The 22,073-nt window shown below is 46.6% G+C and overlaps 1 protein-coding gene across 6 annotated transcripts in view; it reads left to right on the forward strand.

Moving 5' to 3' along the window:
• Nucleotides 1-20,128, forward strand: part of TTLL7 (tubulin tyrosine ligase like 7) — a 181,195-nt gene extending 161,067 nt beyond the window's left edge. For 3 of the 6 annotated variants that reach the window (XM_044301436.1, XM_044301438.1, XM_044301440.1), the window contains 2 exons: nt 12,457-12,633; nt 18,959-20,128. In XM_044301436.1, coding sequence (XP_044157371.1) covers nt 12,457-12,633; nt 18,959-19,073 — 292 coding nt within the window. In that variant the 3' untranslated portion in view covers nt 19,074-20,128. The remainder of the gene's footprint in view (nt 1-12,456; nt 12,634-18,958) is intronic. The other 3 variants (XM_044301437.1, XM_044301439.1, XM_044301441.1) reach the window with 2 other exon arrangements.
• The last annotated feature ends 1,945 nt before the right edge of the window (nt 20,129-22,073 follow it).

Consider the following 22,073-nt stretch of genomic DNA (forward strand, 5'->3'; position numbering starts at 1 on the left):
ACATTTCTGGACGTACTTGAAGCACTTGATGAATGTCAGAATCCATCAGCGCATGTCCTGAGTCTGCCCCGAATTGAAATAATGGATCGTAATTGAAAACAAATGGATTTACATGAAGGGAAATACGTTATCCTCCCGGTATAACAGCACCTGCCTTAAAGACCATTGCACCACAAGAAAATGCTGAGGGATCCCAGCTGCAAGACCCAGCTATAACGGACCAAATTTAGGGGGGAAGATTTAAAGGGGGGTGTTGCAAGGGCGGGAAGGGGACGCGGACAGCCGCCCCAGCAAATGTATCTTCATTTACGCCAGCATTCTGCCACAAATGAAGCCAGAAATCTACAGCAGCTCTGCGCTGTCGTAGATTTCTGTTTAGGGCCGCAGATTGCCGGAGGGTGCGCCTAATTTATGACGAAGGCTGCACCATAAATTAGGCGCATTCCTCCAGCAGTGCCTTTCTTCTTAAATCTCCTCCTTAGGATCCTATAATGATGTCAGTCTGGTTTATTGAAACCCAAGGGTCTGGGTATTACAGGCGTCTGTAAATGTACGTAAAGCTGGCCATAAATATGAGATGGCTTACAGCCGAACACATGATTAACCCAAAGCTATTCCTCCCGATCCTTCTATAGATATGCATGCTCGGCTAGGCCCAGCATGCAGACGTAGTAAATGTGGAGAAAGGGTGCTGGGCAGCAGCTGATCTCCCTTTACCTTATCTCCTGTCTTGAAATCCAGCATGCCCGATCCTTATCTCCCTGGACATCAGTCAGTCGGGCCCCATACACATTATGGCCTTGTTTGCACACTCCAAGGAAGCGGTCCTTCCTGACAACTGGCTGCTCTTTCAGTTGGGGTGATGCTGCATTTGCATGTGGTGATCACCTTCACAATATAAGAACAAGCGATCGTTGCGTTTGTAGGTATATACGTTCCCGATAATCTGCCAAACAATGGGGTCATGTAAATCCGCCCTTAGATGGTTGGTGGACATGGCCAAAATAGATCTATTTTGCATGGCCAGGTTTAATTCTGTCCTCTGACTTTTTCTTGTACTGCTCTGCCTTGTAGGAGACATGAACGTAATGAGGATGCCCTTCAACCCAGGACCTCCACCTGTTGGCCATAGTGGCTCCCTCACTAGTGTACTTGACACACCCGTGTATCACATTGACTAGCAATGATTTGATCCGTGAAATTGAGAAGAGGTTGGCCAATTGCAATTGAGAAGTTTAAAGAGGTGTCTCAGGACAATGGCCACTTTCCATACGCAAACACCATCAGTCTCACCTTCAGGGACGGAGAGCCACTTAAATGCAATACATGGTTGGCCATTCATTAAATATATATAGATATCAGTGGTTTCCATGCATTTGTTTGTCCCTGGTACTACAGCTCAGCCACAAACTGCAGCACCAGGCGCAACTGCACGTGTCGATCCGCTGCTGTGTCTGTGCAGTACGCCGCCCTGCAGGGTATTGCGATGTGAGCTCACAGTTAATTGGCAAACGAGGGTTACTCACAGTTTGTAGGGAGACCCTGGGCAGGCGTACAGCAGTGATGGAGAGGCTGGCACAGGGGTCCTCTGGGGCACTCTCAATGTATAGGGACCAGGCCTGATGGTGGGTGAGGTGCCCGGGATGTTGCAGGTGTTTAATGTGCCTAGGGCAAGGTCCCTTTAAGATTTGTGACGCCAGTGCCTGTAATGGTGGCACACCGTTTTATAGTAGTAATAAGTGAGGAACACGGTGTTGTGGTGAACTAAACTTTCTTTTACTGGAAACAGTTAACTTTATACAGTCTTTTGCAAGTTCCAGGTGATGCAGCAGTAATAAGCAGGCTTTCACATCAATGGCAGGTACAATGTTCTTTGCAAGATAATCAGAGGGTAAAAACAACACTTACAGACCAGGCTGCACTCTTCCTTAGAAATCCTGTGCACTATTCCTCAGAACTCCTGGCTGTCTCAATCCCAAGGCCCGTATGCCCTAATGCTGGCTTTATCCTTGGTAGCAATCTTCCTCAGGTATATATATCCCTTGCTTTAGGTTAATAATCCTTCTGCCCTTCAGCTTACTTGTCTGGCTGGTATAATGGCTCTGCTCTGCTCTGGTTAGGGAACTTGGTTTCTACCAGGAGACAAACCCTTCTCCTGGGGTGAATCTTCTGAGCTAACTCTGGCTCAAGAACTTCAGGCAGGCTAGACTGCACTTACTAGCCTCCTGGACTACACTACTCTTTCCTGTCTGGGCCTAACTGTATATAATGGGGGTTCCCTATCTCCCTCTAGCGTCTAGGAGGAGGAACTACACCCTAACAGGCCTGATATACAGATAAACAGGAAAATATGCATAAAACATCATATCAACACGAATGTCAGATTAACCCTTGTGTAGTGCCCACATTTACCTAGTGGGACACTACATCTGGTATTGCACTGCTTTACTTCCATATTGCTCTGGGGGTTCGAACCCTCAAAGAGCGCACATTGATGGCCGTCCCAGGCACAGGGATTACTGTAAATGACTAATAATGACACCTGGCAAAATGAAAGTGTAGTCTTAACACAGCAGCCAAAGTAGCGCTGCCTGCCTATAGACCTACTATCTTACACTTGGGCACTCGTTGCATATCTCTGGTGGTCTCCAACCCGTGAAACTCCCAGCATGCATTAATAGAGCTCTTAGGACATTAGGGCATGCTGGGAGTTGTCATTTTGCCTCTTTAAATTTGTCTTTAGCAAACAAAATTTCAGACCACGCGTTTTGTGCCACTTGTATGTGGTTATCTTCATGATGTTCATTGAGCTTCTAATGTTGCTTCTTCACCTTCAGCCCCTATTGAGATTGAAGCAGATCCGGCCATGGGCCGATCACCACCAGTCCTATGTCTTCTGAAACCCCCTGCGAACATTACCAGGTAAAAGCAGAGGCCTACCGTACATTTCCCTTCAGCAGCCATCACTAAGATGGTTCTCGCTGATGTGATTATAGTGCTTTCCAGCTAAGGTAGGTCCCTGGTCTTGTAGCTTTGACCATTTGGAATATCTGTTCTGATCAGTGCTTGGAATGGGCCACTGAAATGGAGCTCAGAAACACACAGAGGATAACCTGGAGGTGTACGCCGGTGGCTTAAAGATTGCTATCCAGAGATGACCACAGACCTCTGGGTCGCAGTCATGAGCCAGGATGTTTGGAAGCCCGAGGTGCAGAAGTGCCCCAGGAGTGGTGACCCTGGAGTGCCTGGACTCACTGGGGGTGGAAGCTCTCTGAGTGATGGCACATTTGCACTCACTTCACTTTCACACATTTGGGTGCACTCACTTCTATATTTGCCGGCTTTACGGCTTGGCGTGGTGCCGTAACTGGCACACCTTCACTTACAGGAGGTCTAGTTCTAGTTCCTTACTTCCCCTGTAAAACCATTGACCTCTCCCTCCAGGGAGAGGCCAGACCTCGACTTTGGCTCTTGACCAACACCTGGTGTGGCAGCCAGATGGAAGCCAGGGCATCGATTTGTGCTTCTCCAGCTTCGGCTGAGGGATGGCCACTACTCTCAGACCTTGGGATCGGTTTATGGGGGTGCCCTTCTCTTACGTAGAGGGCCTGCAATAGACCGCGACCTAGTGCACGTTTTTGTGTGGCACGCTGCACGATTTTGTTGCACAGGCGTTGAAAAATACAGGGCAAATGTGGTATTACATGCTGGCCATTCAGATACATGTGCTGTATCTACTGGAGCTAGAGCCACTCTAGGTTTGAATTTCTCACCTTGAGCCCCAAGTCGCCCCCCTCTAGGATGTTACTATGCCCCAATATGCACAATAGCATACATGTATTGTATAATATACCAGCCTCTTAGTGGGACAATATAATTCTGTTAGCAAAGTTCAGAGATTTATTTATTTTTTCTGTACAGAGCAGCAAAACTTTTTGAGCGTTTAATCTACCATTTTGCTATTGTCGGAGAGTCTTGCTATAGCTATGGCGTTAAACCTCCAAGCAATCAGATTTTTAGTTTTTTTTAAGAAAAAAACTATTTACTTTAAGCATCTTTCCTCTTGTTTGTGATGCTGGCTGCGTGCTCAGCGCCGGGAACATTTTCCAGCCTCCCCTCTTGGCTGTCATGACATTTTTTCATTAGAGGCGATTGGAAGTTGCCCAGAAAATTACCTTACTTCTATCAAGCTGCATAATATGCAGCTTTTTTATGTGACATTTTCTTTTCAATGACTCTCTTTGTAGAGTGATTTGGCAAATAGGCGGAAGGCTTTATTTATTTATTTATTTCGGGGGGGGGGGGGAATATTAAAGAATTGGCTTTTTATCAAAAGTAAAAAAAATAAATAAAATGCAGTGAACTATCAATATTCAGACCTGAAGTCCATTTCCGAAAAGAGATAAGTTCATCTTTTTTGGCTTCGGCGCGAGAGAAAAAAAAAAATAGCAAAATAACAAAAAGTAATAATAAAAAAATAGAAAAGTAAAATCTAAAAAAATGCCATAACCTTGACTATGGAAATGTATGAATAAATCGCATACAAGAGAGGCTTATTTCAAGTTATCAGCCATTGGAAATGCCGACAGGCGGCTCGGTTAAGGGAGCGAATGTATCCTGACAAAGAGGGAATAGTCCTATAGTTTAGGTTTCTGATTGGATTATTAAAGGGCTCAGAAACACCCTTCAGTCTAATGCTAAGAAATCCAAAGTAGAAGAGACGAATGCCCACAACCTGCCGCAGTAATCCGCAGGAGAAATGCCAGTCACAGTAAAGTACGTTTTCAATAAATGAGCTAATAACCGGGGACCTGGATGAGACTCGCTCTCTGGAACCTTTACCCACAATGGTCTTTTTTATACACGGCTGTGAAATGAAGCAGCTCCTCGTCATCAGCGCTTCGTGCCACCAGTAAATCCGTGTTTAGACTGAGTTTAACATACTGACCTTTTATTTGTCTGGCAGATACGGGTGTTTAATATTCCCCGTGCCAGGCCTGTCTTTATCTCATTGCTGATCGTTGTGCTGAACTCCAACCTCCAATAGTACCATCTGTCTTTTTCTGTTAGGCTGGCTGTCAGCGCGCCAGCCTGCAGCTCCTGTGCCACGGACAAGGTCACATCACAGCAAGCTGCCGAGGCGGTATCTGATCTGCGCTTGGTTATATGTGACACTACTGACCGTGCAGGACCTGTATCGGGCCAGAAATGTGTCTGTGCGGAGATATTATGCGCGTATTTAAGCAGGGCCCCCAAATAGTGACTCATATATATATATTTTACGCACTTATATAACGCTGCTATATTCCGCAACGCTTTACAGACATTAGCATCACGCTGTCCCCTATGGGGCTCACAATCTAAGGTCCCCATCAGTATGTCTTTGGAGTGTGGGAGGAAACCCACGCAAACGCGGGGAGAACATACAAACTCCATGCAGATGTTGTTCTTGGTTGGATTCACACCTAGGGCCCCAGCGCTGCAAGGCACCAGTGCCAACCACTGAGCCACCGTCCTGCCCATATATATACACATATAGTAATAGTGCTTCAATCTAGAGTTCTGATAGGCTCTTAAAGGGGTTGTGTCACTTCAGCAAATAGCATTCATAATGTAGAGAAAGTTAATTCAAGGCACTTACTAATGTATAGTGATTGTCCATATTGCCTCCTTTGCTGGCTGGATTCATTTTTCCATCACATTATACACTGCTTGTTTCCATGGTTACGAGCATCCTGCACTCCATCAGCGGTGGCCGTGATTGCATACTATAGGAAAAAGTGTCAGCCTCTCTGGTAGTCGGGACCTTGGGATCTCACATAGGCTGGTGCTTTTTTCGGTAGTGTGCAAGCACGACCACTGCTCCGTTCCGTGGTCCGCCCAAAAAATATAACCTGTCCTATTCTTGTCCATGGCTTATATCAATGGCTGTCCATGCCATTCCGCACACGGACGCCATTTGTGTTTTGCGGATCCGCAATTTGCGGATCGCAAAACACACAACGATCGTGTGCATGAGGCCTTACTGGAAGCACTCCATGGTCTGGAGACTTATTGGCAATCCTCCGTGGAAACGAATATGCAATGAGACATTTCCCAAGGAAGAGAATCATCTCGCCAGCGCCACTTCTTGGAAGTATGAGTCAAATCGGACTTTCCAAGAGAATATATAGCTAAGCCAAATATCCATCCGTAGACAACTTTTTCCTCTTTGCATATATGACGTCTACAAGTATGTCAATGAGGGCAATGCATAGCAATTACATTCTAACTCAGCTTTGGAAATATTTTTTCACACTACCATTTGACCAGGATCACTAGGCCACAACTTTTCAGATGACTGGAATTTTACTCTACTGATATCTCCTCCCTATCCTATATGTGTCTATGTGTGGCCACCCAGTGGTTGTGTTGTGAATTGCAGCCTGTCAAGGGTTTTTGCTAGCAGGTTGTGATATTGTATTGAATTGGTTTCATGAGAACCTATATATAATAAAATTAAAGTACTTTAAAGGACTTTCTAGGGGAATACTTAAAAAAAAAAGGGACATAATAGATCAAATTAACAATCGCAATCACCCCACAGATCCCCCTCTGCTGCTATTGTGCTGCTGCTCCGGTTCCAGTTGCTCTCCACTTCCTGCTCCGGTTCCAGTTGCTCTCCACTTCCTGCTCCGGTTCCAGCTGCTCTCCACTTCCTGCTCCAGTTCCAGCTGCTCACCACTTCCTGCTCCGGTGCTTAACAAACAGGAAATAGCTTGTACTGCCCACTCAGCCAATCACTGGCCGCAAGGTTGACCCGCCTCAGCCAATGATCAAAACCATTTCCTGTGTGTCAAACATGGGACGGGAAAGTGGAGAGTAGCTCGGACCGGAGTAGTATTGGAATGGCAGCGGCGGGGGATCGGTGAGTAATGATTATTTTCAACCCATTCTACCCCCCTTTTTTTGAATATCCCTTGAAAAACCCTTTAACCTTATAGATAAAATTCCTTTCATCTGACATCGCCTTCTGGATTTCCTATCAATCATGCCCTTGAAGAATGCCGCAGACAGCCCTACACCCCCATGTCTGAAATGACTGATAGCAGAAAGTAAGGCTGGGTTCAGACCTGAGCGTTTTACAGCGCGTTCCTACGTGCTGTAAAACGCTCAACAGGCAAGAACCAATGATTCCCTATGGGAATGGTTCTCACCTGAGCGTTTTACAGCGCGTACGATCGCGCTGTAAAACGCCCGACGCCCCAAGAAGTACATGAGCTTCTTTGGGGCGTCTTGTCGCGCGTTCCCGTACATAGACTTCCGGGAACGCGCGAAAATGGGCGTTCGCTTGTCTCTGTATGCGCGATTGCAAACGCCGGTACAATCGCGCATACAGAGCGCTCCATCGCGAACGCTCAGGTCTGAACCCAGAGTAATAGATTGCATTTGGAAATGGAGAGAAGCTAGATTTCAGTCTGACTTCTATTTTGTCCTGTATTACGAATGCCTGGTCACCTCTGTCGGCCGGTACAATATTTTTTAGTTCCCAGGCGATGGCACCCCCGTCTGTGATGATTGCGAGTTCCACAAGACATTTTGCCTTCCAGCGACAATCCCACTCTGATAGAACTGGCTCAGATCTTCCAGGCTGATATATATATATATTTTTTTTGTTTTATTTTACAAAGTATTTCCTTGGTTTTTGTTGACACACGTCAAATAGAAAAGAAGCAAATTGATCCAGGGGGACGCCGGCGCGCACTTCCCTTCAATCAGAGTCATTTCGAGTACATAAATGTTCTTACACAAGTGAGATTTGGGAGCTGGTCAGGCAGTCAAAAGAAAATGGAAATCATTAAGTTTTCATTACATTGGAAACAGGCAGGAGTCGCCAAATTTATTTACTTAAATTTTTTTTATGCTCCTTTACGCTCGTTTGATCAGCGCCCAGCATCGGCCAATTGAATTTTCTCCGGGTACATATTTGTTATTAGTTTTACCGTGATTACGCTTCGCCGTGTTCCGAAGTTTATTTGGAATCAATCTGGATTTTCTCTCAAAATATTTCATAACTGGTAAAAGCTTCTGACAATAGCCCTCCGCGTGATCACTGTCAACATCCACCGCTTGCAGCTCTCCTGACGTGTCTGCTTTACTTACCGTAATACTTCTATTTCCCATGAAATAACCATTCTAAAGCATCTCTTCTTATGACTTTGCATGGTGCCTTTCCTCTGTTATGCCTCCTGGAACTGCATGAATTAATTTAACAACTGGGTGTTACCATTCCTTCTTGTCAAAGGGGTCAGTCCCTACGCTGTCTACACTGTCAGCGCTGATTCGATGGTGTCAGGCGGTGTAGGGCGGAGGGCCCCAACTTTTTGTATGTTGTGAGCCACGTTCAACTTTCAGGGATGGTCGGGAGAAACGGCCAACAGAAATTTTAAATGTGGAGAAACAAAAAACACTTGCTAATAAATATTTTAATTTTGAATATTAACACTAGTATTATACCTACCAAAATGGATCTGTTTGGTGGTAAATCTAGGATAGGTCTGCAACAATGTCAATTACCAGTACATATGGTCATTACTCAGGACTCCCATAGCGAGCCACACAGTAGGGGGCTCCAGAGCCACTAGTTGGAAATCACTGGTTGAGGGGCCACAACCACCCTGCTAACACCCAGTTGTCACTCCTGTGACAGGTCTTAGAAGGTCTGAAAGATTATCTGCACATTAGTGATCTGACAGCCTATTTTGGTTTCACTTTGTCTGTGTGTTGCTGGTATGTCCACACCTCCTGTTCAGGTGTGGATCACGTGACCTTTACCTATCCCTATTTAGTCTGACTTTACCTATCACTCCTTGCTCTGGATAGCTTCATTTGGTTTTGGAAGAGCTGGAGTGTGGTTGGTGTTGAAGTCCTGTTCATCCATCATCCTCAGAAGTTAAGTGTTCCGCTTGTTGTGTTTTGTATTCCCCCCCTGGTTGTTTACTAGGCCTCAGCGAGACGCTAGTTCCTTCACCAGGGAAGGAACAGGTTGTCTCTGCCCTTTAGGGCATCCGAGGGTCACCATGGTTTTCTAGGTTCCTGTGTATGGGCATCTCTACCATCGAGAGGTGCCCATACGGATAGGAGTTAGGGCCAGGAGCAGGGTTTTATAGGTAGTGACCCTTTTCCTTCCTTCTTGTCCTAGTGTCTTTCCCCTTCCTTCTTGTTATCTTTTGGTGTTCTCCCCTATTACACCCATGACACCAGTGGTCAATTTATTCATAAACCCCTAGTATGATTAAGGCCTTATTCACACGTCAGTAAATCATGGAAGTGGACTGTACAGACAGCACATGTACCCATTGATTTTAATGTGTGTATTCAAACATCTCCACAGAAGCTTGCCCCATTTTTGTCTGTGTTCACAGATCCCTCACGCCCATTATTGTCAATGGGCCGGATTTATCATTAGCTCAAGTCAAAATAATAGAGCGAATAAGTCCCAATTTTTTGCGCAATCACTAAAACTGCGCAAAAATTTGCGACTTTTATTGGCTCTGCGCTACGCTCGTCAGTTTTTGAAAGTGTGTGTGTTTTTTTATGTAAATGAATCTCTAGACAGATTTACTATTGCGACAATTTAAAAAGTCACCAAAAATGGCGCAATTTCACTCCAGTGAGGACCATGCTTTATCTTATGCGACTTTTTAATAGAACATGCGACTTTTTCGTAAAGACGTGCGACTTTTGTAAAGCTGCTTACTAAAGGATAAACTGCTACCGTCAAACCACAGTATTAGGCCTTATTCACATGGCCGTTGTTTTGGTCCGCATCCAAGCCGCAGTTTTGGCGGCTCGGATGCGGACCCATTCACTTCAATGGGGCCGCAAAATATACAGACAGCACTCCGTGTGCTGTCCGCATCCGTTGCTCCGTTCCGTGGTTCGCAAAAAAAAATATAACCTGTCCTATTCTTGTCCACGCTTTGCGGTCAAGAATAGACAGTTATATTAAAGGCTGTTCGTGCCGTTCGGCAAATTGCAGGTGAGGGGGCGCTGCTATTTAGGACCTTCTTCAGCATTTCATACATTCAGTGGGACAGCCTGTTTATTTCATTTGGACTGGTGTAATACTTCATTTCTCCAGTGGTGGTGCTGCACGGAATTCCCCAACCAATCATTGCCGATTTCTGGCACACCCATCGGCAGGACACTCTATGATCAACTTTTTCTTTGTGGACCCCTTCTGACAAACTGTCTATAGGATTAAAGGGCACCTATTATTTTAAGAAACTTCTCGCATATCACTGTGACATGTGAGAAGTTTTGATCAGTGGGGATCTGGGCGCTGAGACCTCCGCCCATCTTTAAAATGAAGGGGCAGAAGCCTCTCATTTCTGCTTGTCCATAGACTTCTATACATCCGTACACCATTCACACTTCTCTCCGAAGAGGGCCCAATAGAAACCAAGGGCCACAGCGTGTAGCTGAGGGCCCCTGTCCCTTCATTTTAGTGATCATGAGGGCCCCCGCACCAGGACCTCCACTGGTTAATCTCTGACTATATGTTGGAAGTTTTGTAAAATAATAGATATATGTACCCTTTAAAGAACATGTCAACCCAAAATAAATAAAATATTGTACTAAAAATATTAGTTCATGAGTTCTTGTTAAATTCTCTTCAGCTGATTATACGTTTTTTTTTTTCTGTTTCTGGGAAAGCTGGATGACAAACAATAGGGCTGCTATTTTAGCTCCAACCAGGGCTGTCACTCAGGTTTCTTAGAGCCTTCAAAAAGGGTTGTATAAGTAAAAAAAACAAAAGTGGCAAGGAAGGTGTTACATGGGGATACATGGCACAAGACTGACAAGGCAAGTGATTGGCTGCAGCGCCATGTGCGGTATACGGGCGCGTCACTACTGCAGTCAATTAAGCGAAGGCCAGTAACAGAAATGGAGCAGTGTGCTAGTGGGGGTGAGTATAGCTTGTTTTATTATTTTAACACTTTCCCTGCCATTTAGCAATTTTACTTTTGACTCTGACAACCCCTGACTCTGGCAACTCTGAAGAATAAGATCATGTATCACTGCATCATGGAAATCAGGGAAAGCTGGGATACAACAGCTGGAACAGCAGCCATATTGGTTCTCCCCCAGCTTTCCCAGTCCCTGTATCAGCAGCCATATTGGTTCTCCCCCAGCTTTCCCAGTCACTGTATCAGCAGCCATATTGGTTCTCCCCCAGCTTTCCCAGTCCCTGTATCAGCAGCCATATTGGTTCTCCCCCAGCTTTCCCAGTCCCTGTATCAGCAGCCATATTGGTTCTCCCCCAGATTTCCCAGTCACTGTATCAGCAGCCATATTGGTTGTCCCCCAGCTTTCCCAGTCACTGTATCAGCAGCCATATTGGTTCTCCCCCAGCTTTCCCAGTCACTGTATCAGCAGCCATATTGGTTCTCCCCCAGCTTTCCCAGTCACTGTATCAGCAGCCATATTGGTTCTCCCCCAGATTTCCCAGTCACTGTATAAGCAGCCATATTGGTTCTTCTCCAGCTTTCCCAGTCACTGTATCAACAGCCATATTGGTTCTCCCCCAGATTTCCCAGTCACTGTATAAGCAGCCATATTGGTTCTTCTCCAGCTTTCCCAGTCACTGTATCAACAGCCATATTGGTTCTCCCCCAGCTTTCCCAGTCACTGTCTCAGCAGTCATATTGGTTCTCCCCCAACTTTCCCAGTCACTGTCTCAGCAGCCATATTGGTTCTCCCCCAGCTTTCCCAGTCACTGTATCAGCAGCCATATTGGTTCTCCCCCAGCTTTCCCAGTCACTGTCTCAGCAGCCATATTGTTTCTCCCCAGCTTTCCCAGTCACTGTATCAGCAGCCATATTGGTTCTCCCCCAGCTTTCCCAGTGACTGTCTCAGCAGCCATATTGGTTCTCCCCCAGCTTTCCCAGTCACTGTATCAGCAGCCATATTGGTTCTCCCCCAGCTTTCCCAGTCACTGTCTCAGCAGCCATATTGGTTCTCCCCCAGCTTTCCCAGTTCATTTTTTTCCTTTTCAGATATATATATATTTATTTATTTATTCTTGTTAGAAAACCTGATTGACAAAAAGATATTCGCAGCTACAGCTCCCACCAGTGTTGGAGCCCAGCTTTCCTATTTATTCAGAAAACTGGAGTGCAACCCATGTGGAAACTGTCAGGGCAGCCACATCATTCTTCACCCAGCTTTCCTAGGAACAGATACAGTATAACTAAGAAAAGAGTATTTTTTATTTTATTGATGAACACTTGAACGGTTTTTCACTGATTCTCTCCATCTGTCGGCCTTTGGCTTCACGTCTCCAGATCTATTCCTGCCAATCCTACAGAGGTCGCATGTCATATTTCCTACCCTTGCATGGCTGAACCTTCTGTTTCGTTTAACGCTCTTTGGCGTCTGAGTACATGAGGTCATCTGTGTTTTCTTTGCCAGCAGCACCTCGTGGGAGACAATATTCAGTAAGAGCACCGAGGTCGTGACACCCGATCAGCTCCAGTGTTGTCATCGGCTGGTCCAGCTCTGCAAAAACTGCCTGCTAGTGGTTTACAAATATGCAACAGATTCTCGAGGCTGCGCGGCGGGTGTGAGTCCAGATGGGAGCGACACAAGGTACTGATTATAACCTTAAATATCTCTCCAGTAAATTCTCTGTAATCGAAATACATAACTCTTATGCTGACGAATGGAGGATCTCATCCCTCTGGACGCCGGGAACATATGTTTAAATAATCTTCCAGATATCTGCACCGCGGCCGACAAACCACTGCCTGGGAAGAGATCGCCGCTTCCTCCCCTAAGTGAAAAACAATCCAAGATGAGCAGTTAGGACGTTTCCTCCCTAATAAACGACATTATATATATATTTTAATTTCAAGCATCAGAGACCCTTCTTGTTCAGAGCAGTAAGTCATACGGCGCTAATAGGAAACAGATATGTATTAAATCTGCATTCCAGAAAGATCTTTTTATCCAACCATCCACAGGGCAAGTTCTTGATCTCCCACTGTAGTTACATACTGTGGCCACTATGGGGCAGTGTTACATGCTTTACTGTTGATAGATAGAAAGCCCAGCTGCATAAAAATGAATTTACTAGATACCATCCAGCCACCACTAGAGGGAGCTTACTGCCTACTGTGTATACATTGAGCTGAATAGTAACACTGTATGCAGTAAGCTCCCCCTAGTGGTGACGGCAGGCAGCTAGAATTCTATCTTTTATATCTTTCATAGACAACTTAGGGTACTTTCACACTTGCGGCAGAGGATTCCGGCAGGCTGTTCCTTAGCCAGAACTGCCTGCCGGATCTGTCAAAACGTATGCAAACGCATGGCATTTGTAAGACGGATCAGGATCCTGATCCGTATGACAAATTCATTGAAATGCCGGATCCGTCTCTCCGGTGTCATCCGGAAAACGGATCCGGCATTTATTTTTTCAAATTTTTTGCGGTCTGAGCATGCGCAGACCGCAATGCCGGATCCGTTTTGCTGGAACACACGGGGCCGGATCTGGCATTAATGCATTTCAATGGGAAAAAATGCCGGCAAGTGTTCCGGAATTTTGGACGGAAATAGAACCGCAGCATGCTCCGTCCTGAAAAGGCAAAGAGACTGAACTGAAGACGTCCTGATGCATCCTGAACGGATTGCTCTCAATTCAGAATGCATTAGGATAAAACGGATCAGTTCTTTTCCGGTATAAGCCCCTAGGACGGAACTCAATGCCGGAAAAGAATAACGCTAGTGTGAAAGTACCCTTAAATACAATGCAATGTTTGTGCACACGAAATGAAAGAATAAAATAAAATAATTAAATAAATAAAAAATAAAAGACCCAGCTTTGTGACTTTTTTAACGCCTCTTGCGACAATATTTTGTCGCATGGGAGTTTTTGTGCCATGCTCACTACTTGGGAGTGGCCGGCGCCGGGACGTTGGCCACCGGCAAATTTACTAACATTTATACCTGGAAACAGGCATAAATGTTGGCAAAAAACAACTCTATTCAGGGGCTGGAGTAGTTTTTACTCCTGGTGCACAGACTGCCAGAGGTTTGCCTTATTTGTGACGAGGCCCGCACCTCGTCATAAATGAGGCGCTTCCTCGGGCAGCGCGGCAGTGGAGAATCAAAGGCCGGAGTAGAAAGCCGGTCTTTGATAAATGATCCTCATTGTGTCTGGTGGTGGCCGCTTCTCATTTCTGCTTGTAAAACCTGATTCAGACTGGCGTATTTTCCATCAGCGTGTGCGCGGTGGACTGAACATGGACGTGCACTGTTCTTGTCCGTGTCTCACAGAGCAGAGACTTGGAGACCATCCTCTCCAGTGGTTACCAGATCCATGGACCTCACTTTGTATTAAAAATTGTCCACGTGTTGCGGCACCAACATGGACGACTTTTAAAACGGCTGTCTGAATCCGGCCTAAGGGAAAGACTCCGATAATAGTGCTGCGTTCAGGAGTTGCCTTTCATGCAATTCTCTTGTATACACATTCATAGAGTATCCTCCAGCTTCTCTGTTCTATCACCAGAACCAAAGCAAGTGATACTAAATACAGAGGCAGCGGCACTGAGCTGGTCCGACTGGCAGAGTCACAATCGTCATTTGTCACCATTGCTTTGCAATATGTTACCTGTGGCTTAACATGGGACGGCAGGCGACGCAGGCATTTAAAGGGGTTGTCCCATGTGGGACATTTATGGCGCATCGATAGGCTATGCCATAAATGTCCGATAGCTTCCGGTCCCTCCTCTGGGACATGCTCCTATCTCAACATTAGGACCATATGCCGTGCATGTGCAGCATCTTCTCTATTTACTGCTATGGGACTTCCATAGCACTGAATGGAGAGGGTGCTGCACATGAGCAGCATGCCTTGCATTCAGGCCTATTCACCCGACAGTATGGCTTTTTCTGTGTTTTGCGATCCGTTTTTCACGGATCCGTTGTTCCGTTTCTGTTCCGTCTTTCCGTATGGCATATACAGTATACAGTAATTACATAGAAAAAATTGGGCTGGGCATAACATTTTCAATAGATGGTTCTGCAAAAAACGGAACGGATACGGAAGACAAACGGATGCATTTCCGTATGTGTTCTGTTTTTTTTGCGGACCCATTGACTTGAATGGAGCCACGGAACGTGATTTGCGGGCAACAATAGGACATGTTCTATCTTTCAACGGAACGGAAATACGGAAACGGAATGTATACGGAGTACATTCTGTTTTGTTTTTTTGCGGAGCCATTGAAATGAATGGTTCCATATACGGAACGTATACAGAACACAAAAAACGGCCCGCAAACAGGAACTAAAAACGGTCGTGTGAAAGAGGCCTCACGGCGAGGCTCCGCTCTTGAGATACAGGTCGGAAAGGTGGGACCCATACTTATCAAGCTTTTATGGTTTATCCCTGTAATGGCTAACCTCCAGCGCTCCAGCTGTGGTAAAACTACGACTCCCAAGATGTACACTTGCTTGGCTGTTGTCAGAACTCTATAGAAATAAATGGAGCATGCTGGGAGTCATAGTTTCACGGTAGGTTAGCCATCACTGGACTTTATCCTATCAAAATGCCATACATTTCCAGCTGGGACAACCCCTGTTCCATTCGCTTCTACTCAGCCTGTACTATAAGGTCTTCATCCTGCTAGAATGAAGCGCATGGAACTACAACTCCCAGGATTTCCACAATCCTGTTAGCATCAATTATTCCTTCTCTCCGTCTCGCCTCCCCCTCGTCTGGAGGTTGCGCTCTGTTATTAACCGTCTCGTTCACGCCGGTTTGGAGTGTCGCAGTCAGCACATACCTGCGTCGCGGTCATTATCCACGCGTGTCATTCCGCCTCTCTTATCTTTACAATATCAGATAAACACCTAATTTCAAAGGAACAAGAAAATGGTCGATTTTGACTGGATCCTTACAAACAAGTGGAGAAACGGCTGGAAAAACATTTCAAAAGTAATTGGAGCCTGTGGCGTGTCAGCCTAAAAGTCAATTGTGTGTGTAATACTCCAATTGAGTGTGAAGTGGTTAGTGCGAGGCCAGCGATTGTGCGCAGATATGAGAATATGCGTATGAAGAAACTAGCGCTTTATGTGTGTTACCTGAGAACCCGCCAGTAATTAGAACCGCCGGCCGACGTGTCAGTATTAACTGCTTTGATCAAAGCTGTCATGTTGCAGCCTCACTGCAGATGCAGCTGAGCTGAGTTGGTTCTTTAACCATTTTGAGCTGCCTAGCTGTGTTGGGCTGTCATGGCATGCTGGGCGTTGTAGTTCTTGCACAAAACCGTATGACTTTTTCAGGCTACTTTCACACTTGCGTAAAGTTTTCCGATATTGAGTTCCGTCCTCGGGGCTCAATACCGGAAAAGAACTGATCAGTTTTATCCTAATGCATTCTGAATGGAGAGCAATCCGTTCAGTTTGCATCAGGATGCATCAGTTCAGTCCCTCTTACGTTTTTTGGGATGGAGAAAATACCGCAGCAAGCAGCAGTTTTCTCTCTGGCCAAAAATCCTGAACACTTGCCGGAATGTCTGATCCGGCATTAATTTCCATTGAAATGCATTTATGCCGGATCCGGCCCCAGTGTTCCAGCAAAACGGATCCGGTTTTGCGGAACCATCTATTTAAAATGTTATGTCCAGCCCAATTTTTCCTAAGTAATTACTGCATACTGTATATGCCATATGGAAAAACGGAATGGAAAAATGGAACAGAAATGGAAACACAACAGAAAAAAAAAACGGAACAACGGATCTGTGAAAAACGGACCGCAAAACACTGAAAAAGCCATACGGTCTTATGAAAGAGGCCTAAAGCAGCATTTTTTACTATAAAAATAGTTGCAGATACTATAGTAAATGTGCCTCTAGGACGTTTCTGCAGTGGAATTGCAGGTGGAAAATCTGCAGTGTTCCCAGAAGAACCAAAAATTTTGAGTTCTGCTACATGACGATCTCGGTCGAGGGACAGCTGTCGAGCCCAAGGATCGCCGTGTCGCGGTGCTAGCATAGAAATGAGTGGGGCGGCAGTGCAACTCACACTTGTGCCGAGACCAAGACCCGAGAATAGAAAAAATCCAACTCTGCTAGACTTCTTTCAATTCTGGGGTCACGGTTAAGACGCACCGCAACCCATTCATTTCTATGCTAGCACCGCTACACTGCAATCATTGGGCTCGACAGCTATCGCTCGATCGAGATGTAGCAGAACCCTCAGCAGTTTTGTCCCTATGACACTGGATGACCTGTTACATGTGCGCTTGGCAGCTGAAGGCAACTGTGTTGGTCCTATGTTCATGTGTCCGCATTACTGAGAAAAATGATGAGCCTCTAAGAGCATCGGGGGCGTTGCTGTTGCACCTAGAGGCTCCAATATCTCTGCGTCTGCTGCACCCTCTGCATTTGATTGACAGGGTCAGGTGTAATGACCTTTACACTGCCTGGTCCTGTCCATCAAAGTGCAGTGGCAGATGCACCGAGAGCGGAGCCTCTAGGTGTAATGGTAACGCCCCCGTTGCTCCTAGAGGCTCATTTGCATATATTAAAACTTCTTTTTTCTCAGCAATGCGGGCACATATGAACATGGGACCAACACAGATGTGGATGGCACTGTTATGGGGGGGGATTTGTGGATGGCACTGTTATGGGGGATCTGTGTATGGCACTGTTATGGGGGGATCTGAGGGGGGCACTGTTATGGGGGGGACTGAGGGGGGCACTGTTATGGGGGGGATCTGAGGGGGGCACTGTTATGGGGGGGATCTGAGGGGGGCACTGTTATGGGGGGGATCTGAGGGGGACACTGTTATGGGGGGGATCTGAGGGGGGCACTGTTATGGGGGGATCTGAGGGGGGCACTGTTATGGGGGGATCTGAGGGGGGCACTGTTATGGGGTGGATCTGTGGATGGCACTGTTATGGGGTGGTGATCTGTGGATGGCACTGTTATGGGGTGGTGATCTGTGGATGGCACTGTAATGGTGGGGTGATCTGTGGATGGCACTGTTATGGGGGGAGGTGATCTGTGAATGGTACTGTTATGGGGGGGTGATCTGTGGATGGCACTGCTATATATGTGTCACCCACAGATCCCCCACCCCATAACAGTGCCATCCACATATCCCCCACCCCATAATAGTGGCATCCACAGATCACCCCCCCCCCCATAACAGTGCCATCCACAGATCCCCCCCCATAACAGTGCCATCCACATATCCCCCACCCCATAATTGTGGCATCCACAGATCACCCCCCATAACAGTGCCATCCACGTATCCCCCCCCCATAACAGTGCCATCCACATATCCCCCACCCCATAATAGTGGCATCCACAGATCACCTCCCCATAACAGTGCCATCCACAGATCTCCCCCCCCCATAACAGTGCCATCCACATATCCCCCACCCCATAATAGTGGCATCCACAGATGCCCTAATAACCTGTGGGAGGGGCCGTGCGGTCACTGTACTCCGGCCCCGCCGCTCACTCACTGCTTTATTGCCTAAACATTTTATAATAATAGCTTTCATTGAAGTTCCGGTCCCCAGCCCCATCTGTACTACTTACTAAATGTCCTGTAGCAGGCAGAGCAGGGTGGGCGGCCGGAACTCACTGACGTCACGTGTCTGCGCCGCCTACTTTATGAATGAAGTTTTGAACTTTTGGGGGGGGGGGGGGGAGTGTGTCTTATGGGGTGAAAAATATGGTATATCACCCAGCTTTTCCTGAAACTGACATAACTAAGAAATGGCTGAATACATTTCTTTATTAGATGCTTGATATCCGGAAAAGGCTAGGTGACAACTCCTGTGAGAGCAGCCATAGCCGCCATGACGGTTGTCACCTAGCTTTCCTGGGAACAGATATCATTTAGGTCTATATGTCTGCCTGTTACTGACTGTTCTTTTTGTGGTTTTTGTAGGTATTTACTGCCAGTGGTCCCTCAGTTCAGCATTAGAATGACGTCTTCCAGCGTCGGCTCGTCCGGATTGTCTCGTTCCGGCTTTGTCTTTACCTCTCGACTCGCCCAATACTGAAGAACCGGAATGTTGTCCTTTAGTTTTTTTTTAGTTTTTTAATTTTGTGCCCTGTAAATAATAGCATTATAATTTACAACTTAATTTCATATGGTGCTAAGCACAGCTATCACGCCGCTCCTACGGCAAATTATTGATCACGTAGAGCGGATGTTGTAAACCAGCGGGCTGCACGGTGGATTTTGGGTGGTGTGAAAATACAACTCCCAGGGGTCTCGGGGCATGCTGGGAGTTGTAGTCTCACAACAGCCACATAGCTACCGTTTGAAGCTAGCTGTTTATAAGGTCCTCGAATGTCTAGATACCAAGTTAGATTACTCGCCGCGTGTAAAACGTAGAATGCTAACTTATTTTGCTCGTACGACGTAAGGAATGACGTGCTATGTATTACTATACTGTATATTGCCTTTCAGATAAAGTGCACCCGTCACACACGCATGGAGCTGGCGGCCATGTTGTGTGCAGTAGGACTGCAGCTTGTGCACCGACTGGCTTGCCAGTCACAAAATGGCCGCCGTCACCCCAGTGAAGTGCCAGGTGCACATTACCATGCTGGAATGCTAAAAAGAAAAAGCCTAAAGTAGATAAGTAGCATAAATCGTAATGACAATATCAGCCAATATTACCGTCTCATGTCCATTCCGGACATTTAATAGGGTTGTAGCGGTTGCCCATAGCAACACATCAGAGCCCTGCTGAAATGAAAGTTGGAATCTGATTGGTTGCTAAGGGGAGATATTCTTTGCAAAGGAAAAGTGGAGGAGTTGCCCATGGCAACCAATCAGATTTTAGCTCTCATTTTTCTGAGGCTCTTAAGAGAATGAAAGCAGCCACCTGATTGGTTGCTTTCAGAAACTGCTTTACATTGCTTTTATAATCTCCCATCAGATAGACCTTCCCCATTCATGGCTTCTCGAATCAAAAACAACAAAGGAATTTTATTTTATTTAAACATTTTATGAATTCTGAACTTTGTTTTTAAGGGGTTGTCCTGCCTTTACTAAGTGATGGCCTATCCTCATAATAGGTCATCAGTGTCTGATCAGGGGGTGCCTGACTCCCTCCGCCGATCAGCTTTTTGAAGAGGCTGCAGCACTCCCCCGAGCGCTGCAGCCTCTTCCTAGGCCAGTTTACATTCATTGGTCACATGGCCTTAGTTCAGGGGTGGCCAACCTTACAGACACAAAGAGGCAAAAAAAAAAGGGATGACCACCAGGAGCCACAAGCTATACATTTAGACACGAGTCATCGTATTTTTCACCCTACAAGATGCACCTAGGTTTTAACAAAGAAAAATAAGAGAAAAATATATTTGTCATCTGATCGGAGGTCTGATAAGAATATTTTTTCATTAGCAGAGAAAAAAAGATAAAATATATTTTTCATCAGACCTCAGATCAGACTCCTAAATCAGATCCTTAATCCTCATTTGACCTAAAATAAGATTCCCAAACCTCATCAGACCCCCAAAATAAGACCCCCAATGTTCGAATCAGACAGCACAAATCAGGCTCCCAGTGTCAGACCCTCAGTGCTCAGATCTCCCCCCCATGCTCATATTACCCCCATGCTTAGATCTCCGCCCCCATGCTCAGACCTCCCCCCATGCTCATATCTGCCCCCCATGCTCATATCTGCCCCATCCTCAGATCTGCCCCCATGCTCAGATCTGACCCTCCCATGCTCAGATCTGACCTCCATTGCTCGTATCTGCCCCCCATTGCTCAGATCAGAGCCCCATTGCTCGGATTAGGCCCCCTCACATGCTCAGATCAGACCCCCACTTCCCAGATCATGACCCCCCCATATGCTCAGATCATAACCTCCCATGCTTAGATCAGACCCCTCAGTTCTATAAAACTAAAAAATGTCTTCCCTCTCCTGATCAGGCACTGGGCTCCTGCTCGGGCACCTGCTACTCTGCAGGTCTGACACGCTCTCCACTGTGACCCGATGAGCACAACGTCAGGTCATAGTGCGTTTCTCCACGTACTAAGTTCTCACACTGTGTGCATCAGGACGTAGTGGAGAGTGAGCTGGAGCTGCAAAGTAGCAACAGTGCCAGATCAGGAAAATAGATCTGAGCATGGGGTGGAGAGTGAGCCGGCCTGACTGCTTCCCGGCAGCTATAGCCGCACTTTGAGAAGCAAAGAGACACTTGCGGCTCAAGAGCCACAGGTTGGCCATGCCTGGCCTAGTCGCAGCTCAGTCCCATTCAAGTGAATGGGCCTGGGCTGCAATACCAGGCACAGCCACTATACAATGTATGGCGCTGTTCTTTGTAAGCTGTGAGGAGGCCTCACTTCTCACCAAAGCTCTGCAGCCTCTTCAAACAGCTGATCGGTGGTTGCACTCCCACCATTCAAATACTGATGGCCCATCCTGAATACGGGCCATCTGGAAAACCCCTTTAATCCAGAATTTAAAGGGGTTCTGCAACTTCATTTAACTGATGATCTATCCTCTGGTTAGATCATCAGCTTCTGATCGGCGGGGGTCCGACACCCGGGACCCCCGCCGATCAGCTGTTTGAGAAGGCAGCGGCGCTCCAGCAGCGCCGCTGCCTTCTCACTATTTACCGCCGGGCCGCCCTCCCACTGACGTCACGACTTGTATCAACTAGAGTGGGCGCGGCTAAGCTCTGTTCACTTGAATGGAGCTTAGCCGCGCCCACTCTAGTTGATACAAGTCGTGACGTCAGTGGGCGGGCGGCCCGGCGGTAAACAGTGAGAAGGCCGCGGCTCTGCTGGAGCGCCGCTGCCTTCTCAAACAGCTGATCGGTGGGGGTCCCGGGTGTCGGACCCCTGCCGATCAGAAGCTGATGATCTATCCAGAGGATAGATCATCAGTTAAATGAAGGTGCAGAACCCCTTTAAGGGACCTAATGGATGGTGGGTTATCATACAAAAGCATTAAAACCTCATATGTAAAGGGGAGAGAACCTAAAATACAATATCACAATGGGGACAACTTTCCAACAGCATAGCAGCAGGTTTTTGG

The sequence above is a fragment of the Bufo gargarizans genome, chromosome 7, assembly GCF_014858855.1.
Source record: "Bufo gargarizans isolate SCDJY-AF-19 chromosome 7, ASM1485885v1, whole genome shotgun sequence".
Taxonomy (NCBI): Eukaryota; Metazoa; Chordata; class Amphibia; order Anura; family Bufonidae; genus Bufo; species Bufo gargarizans.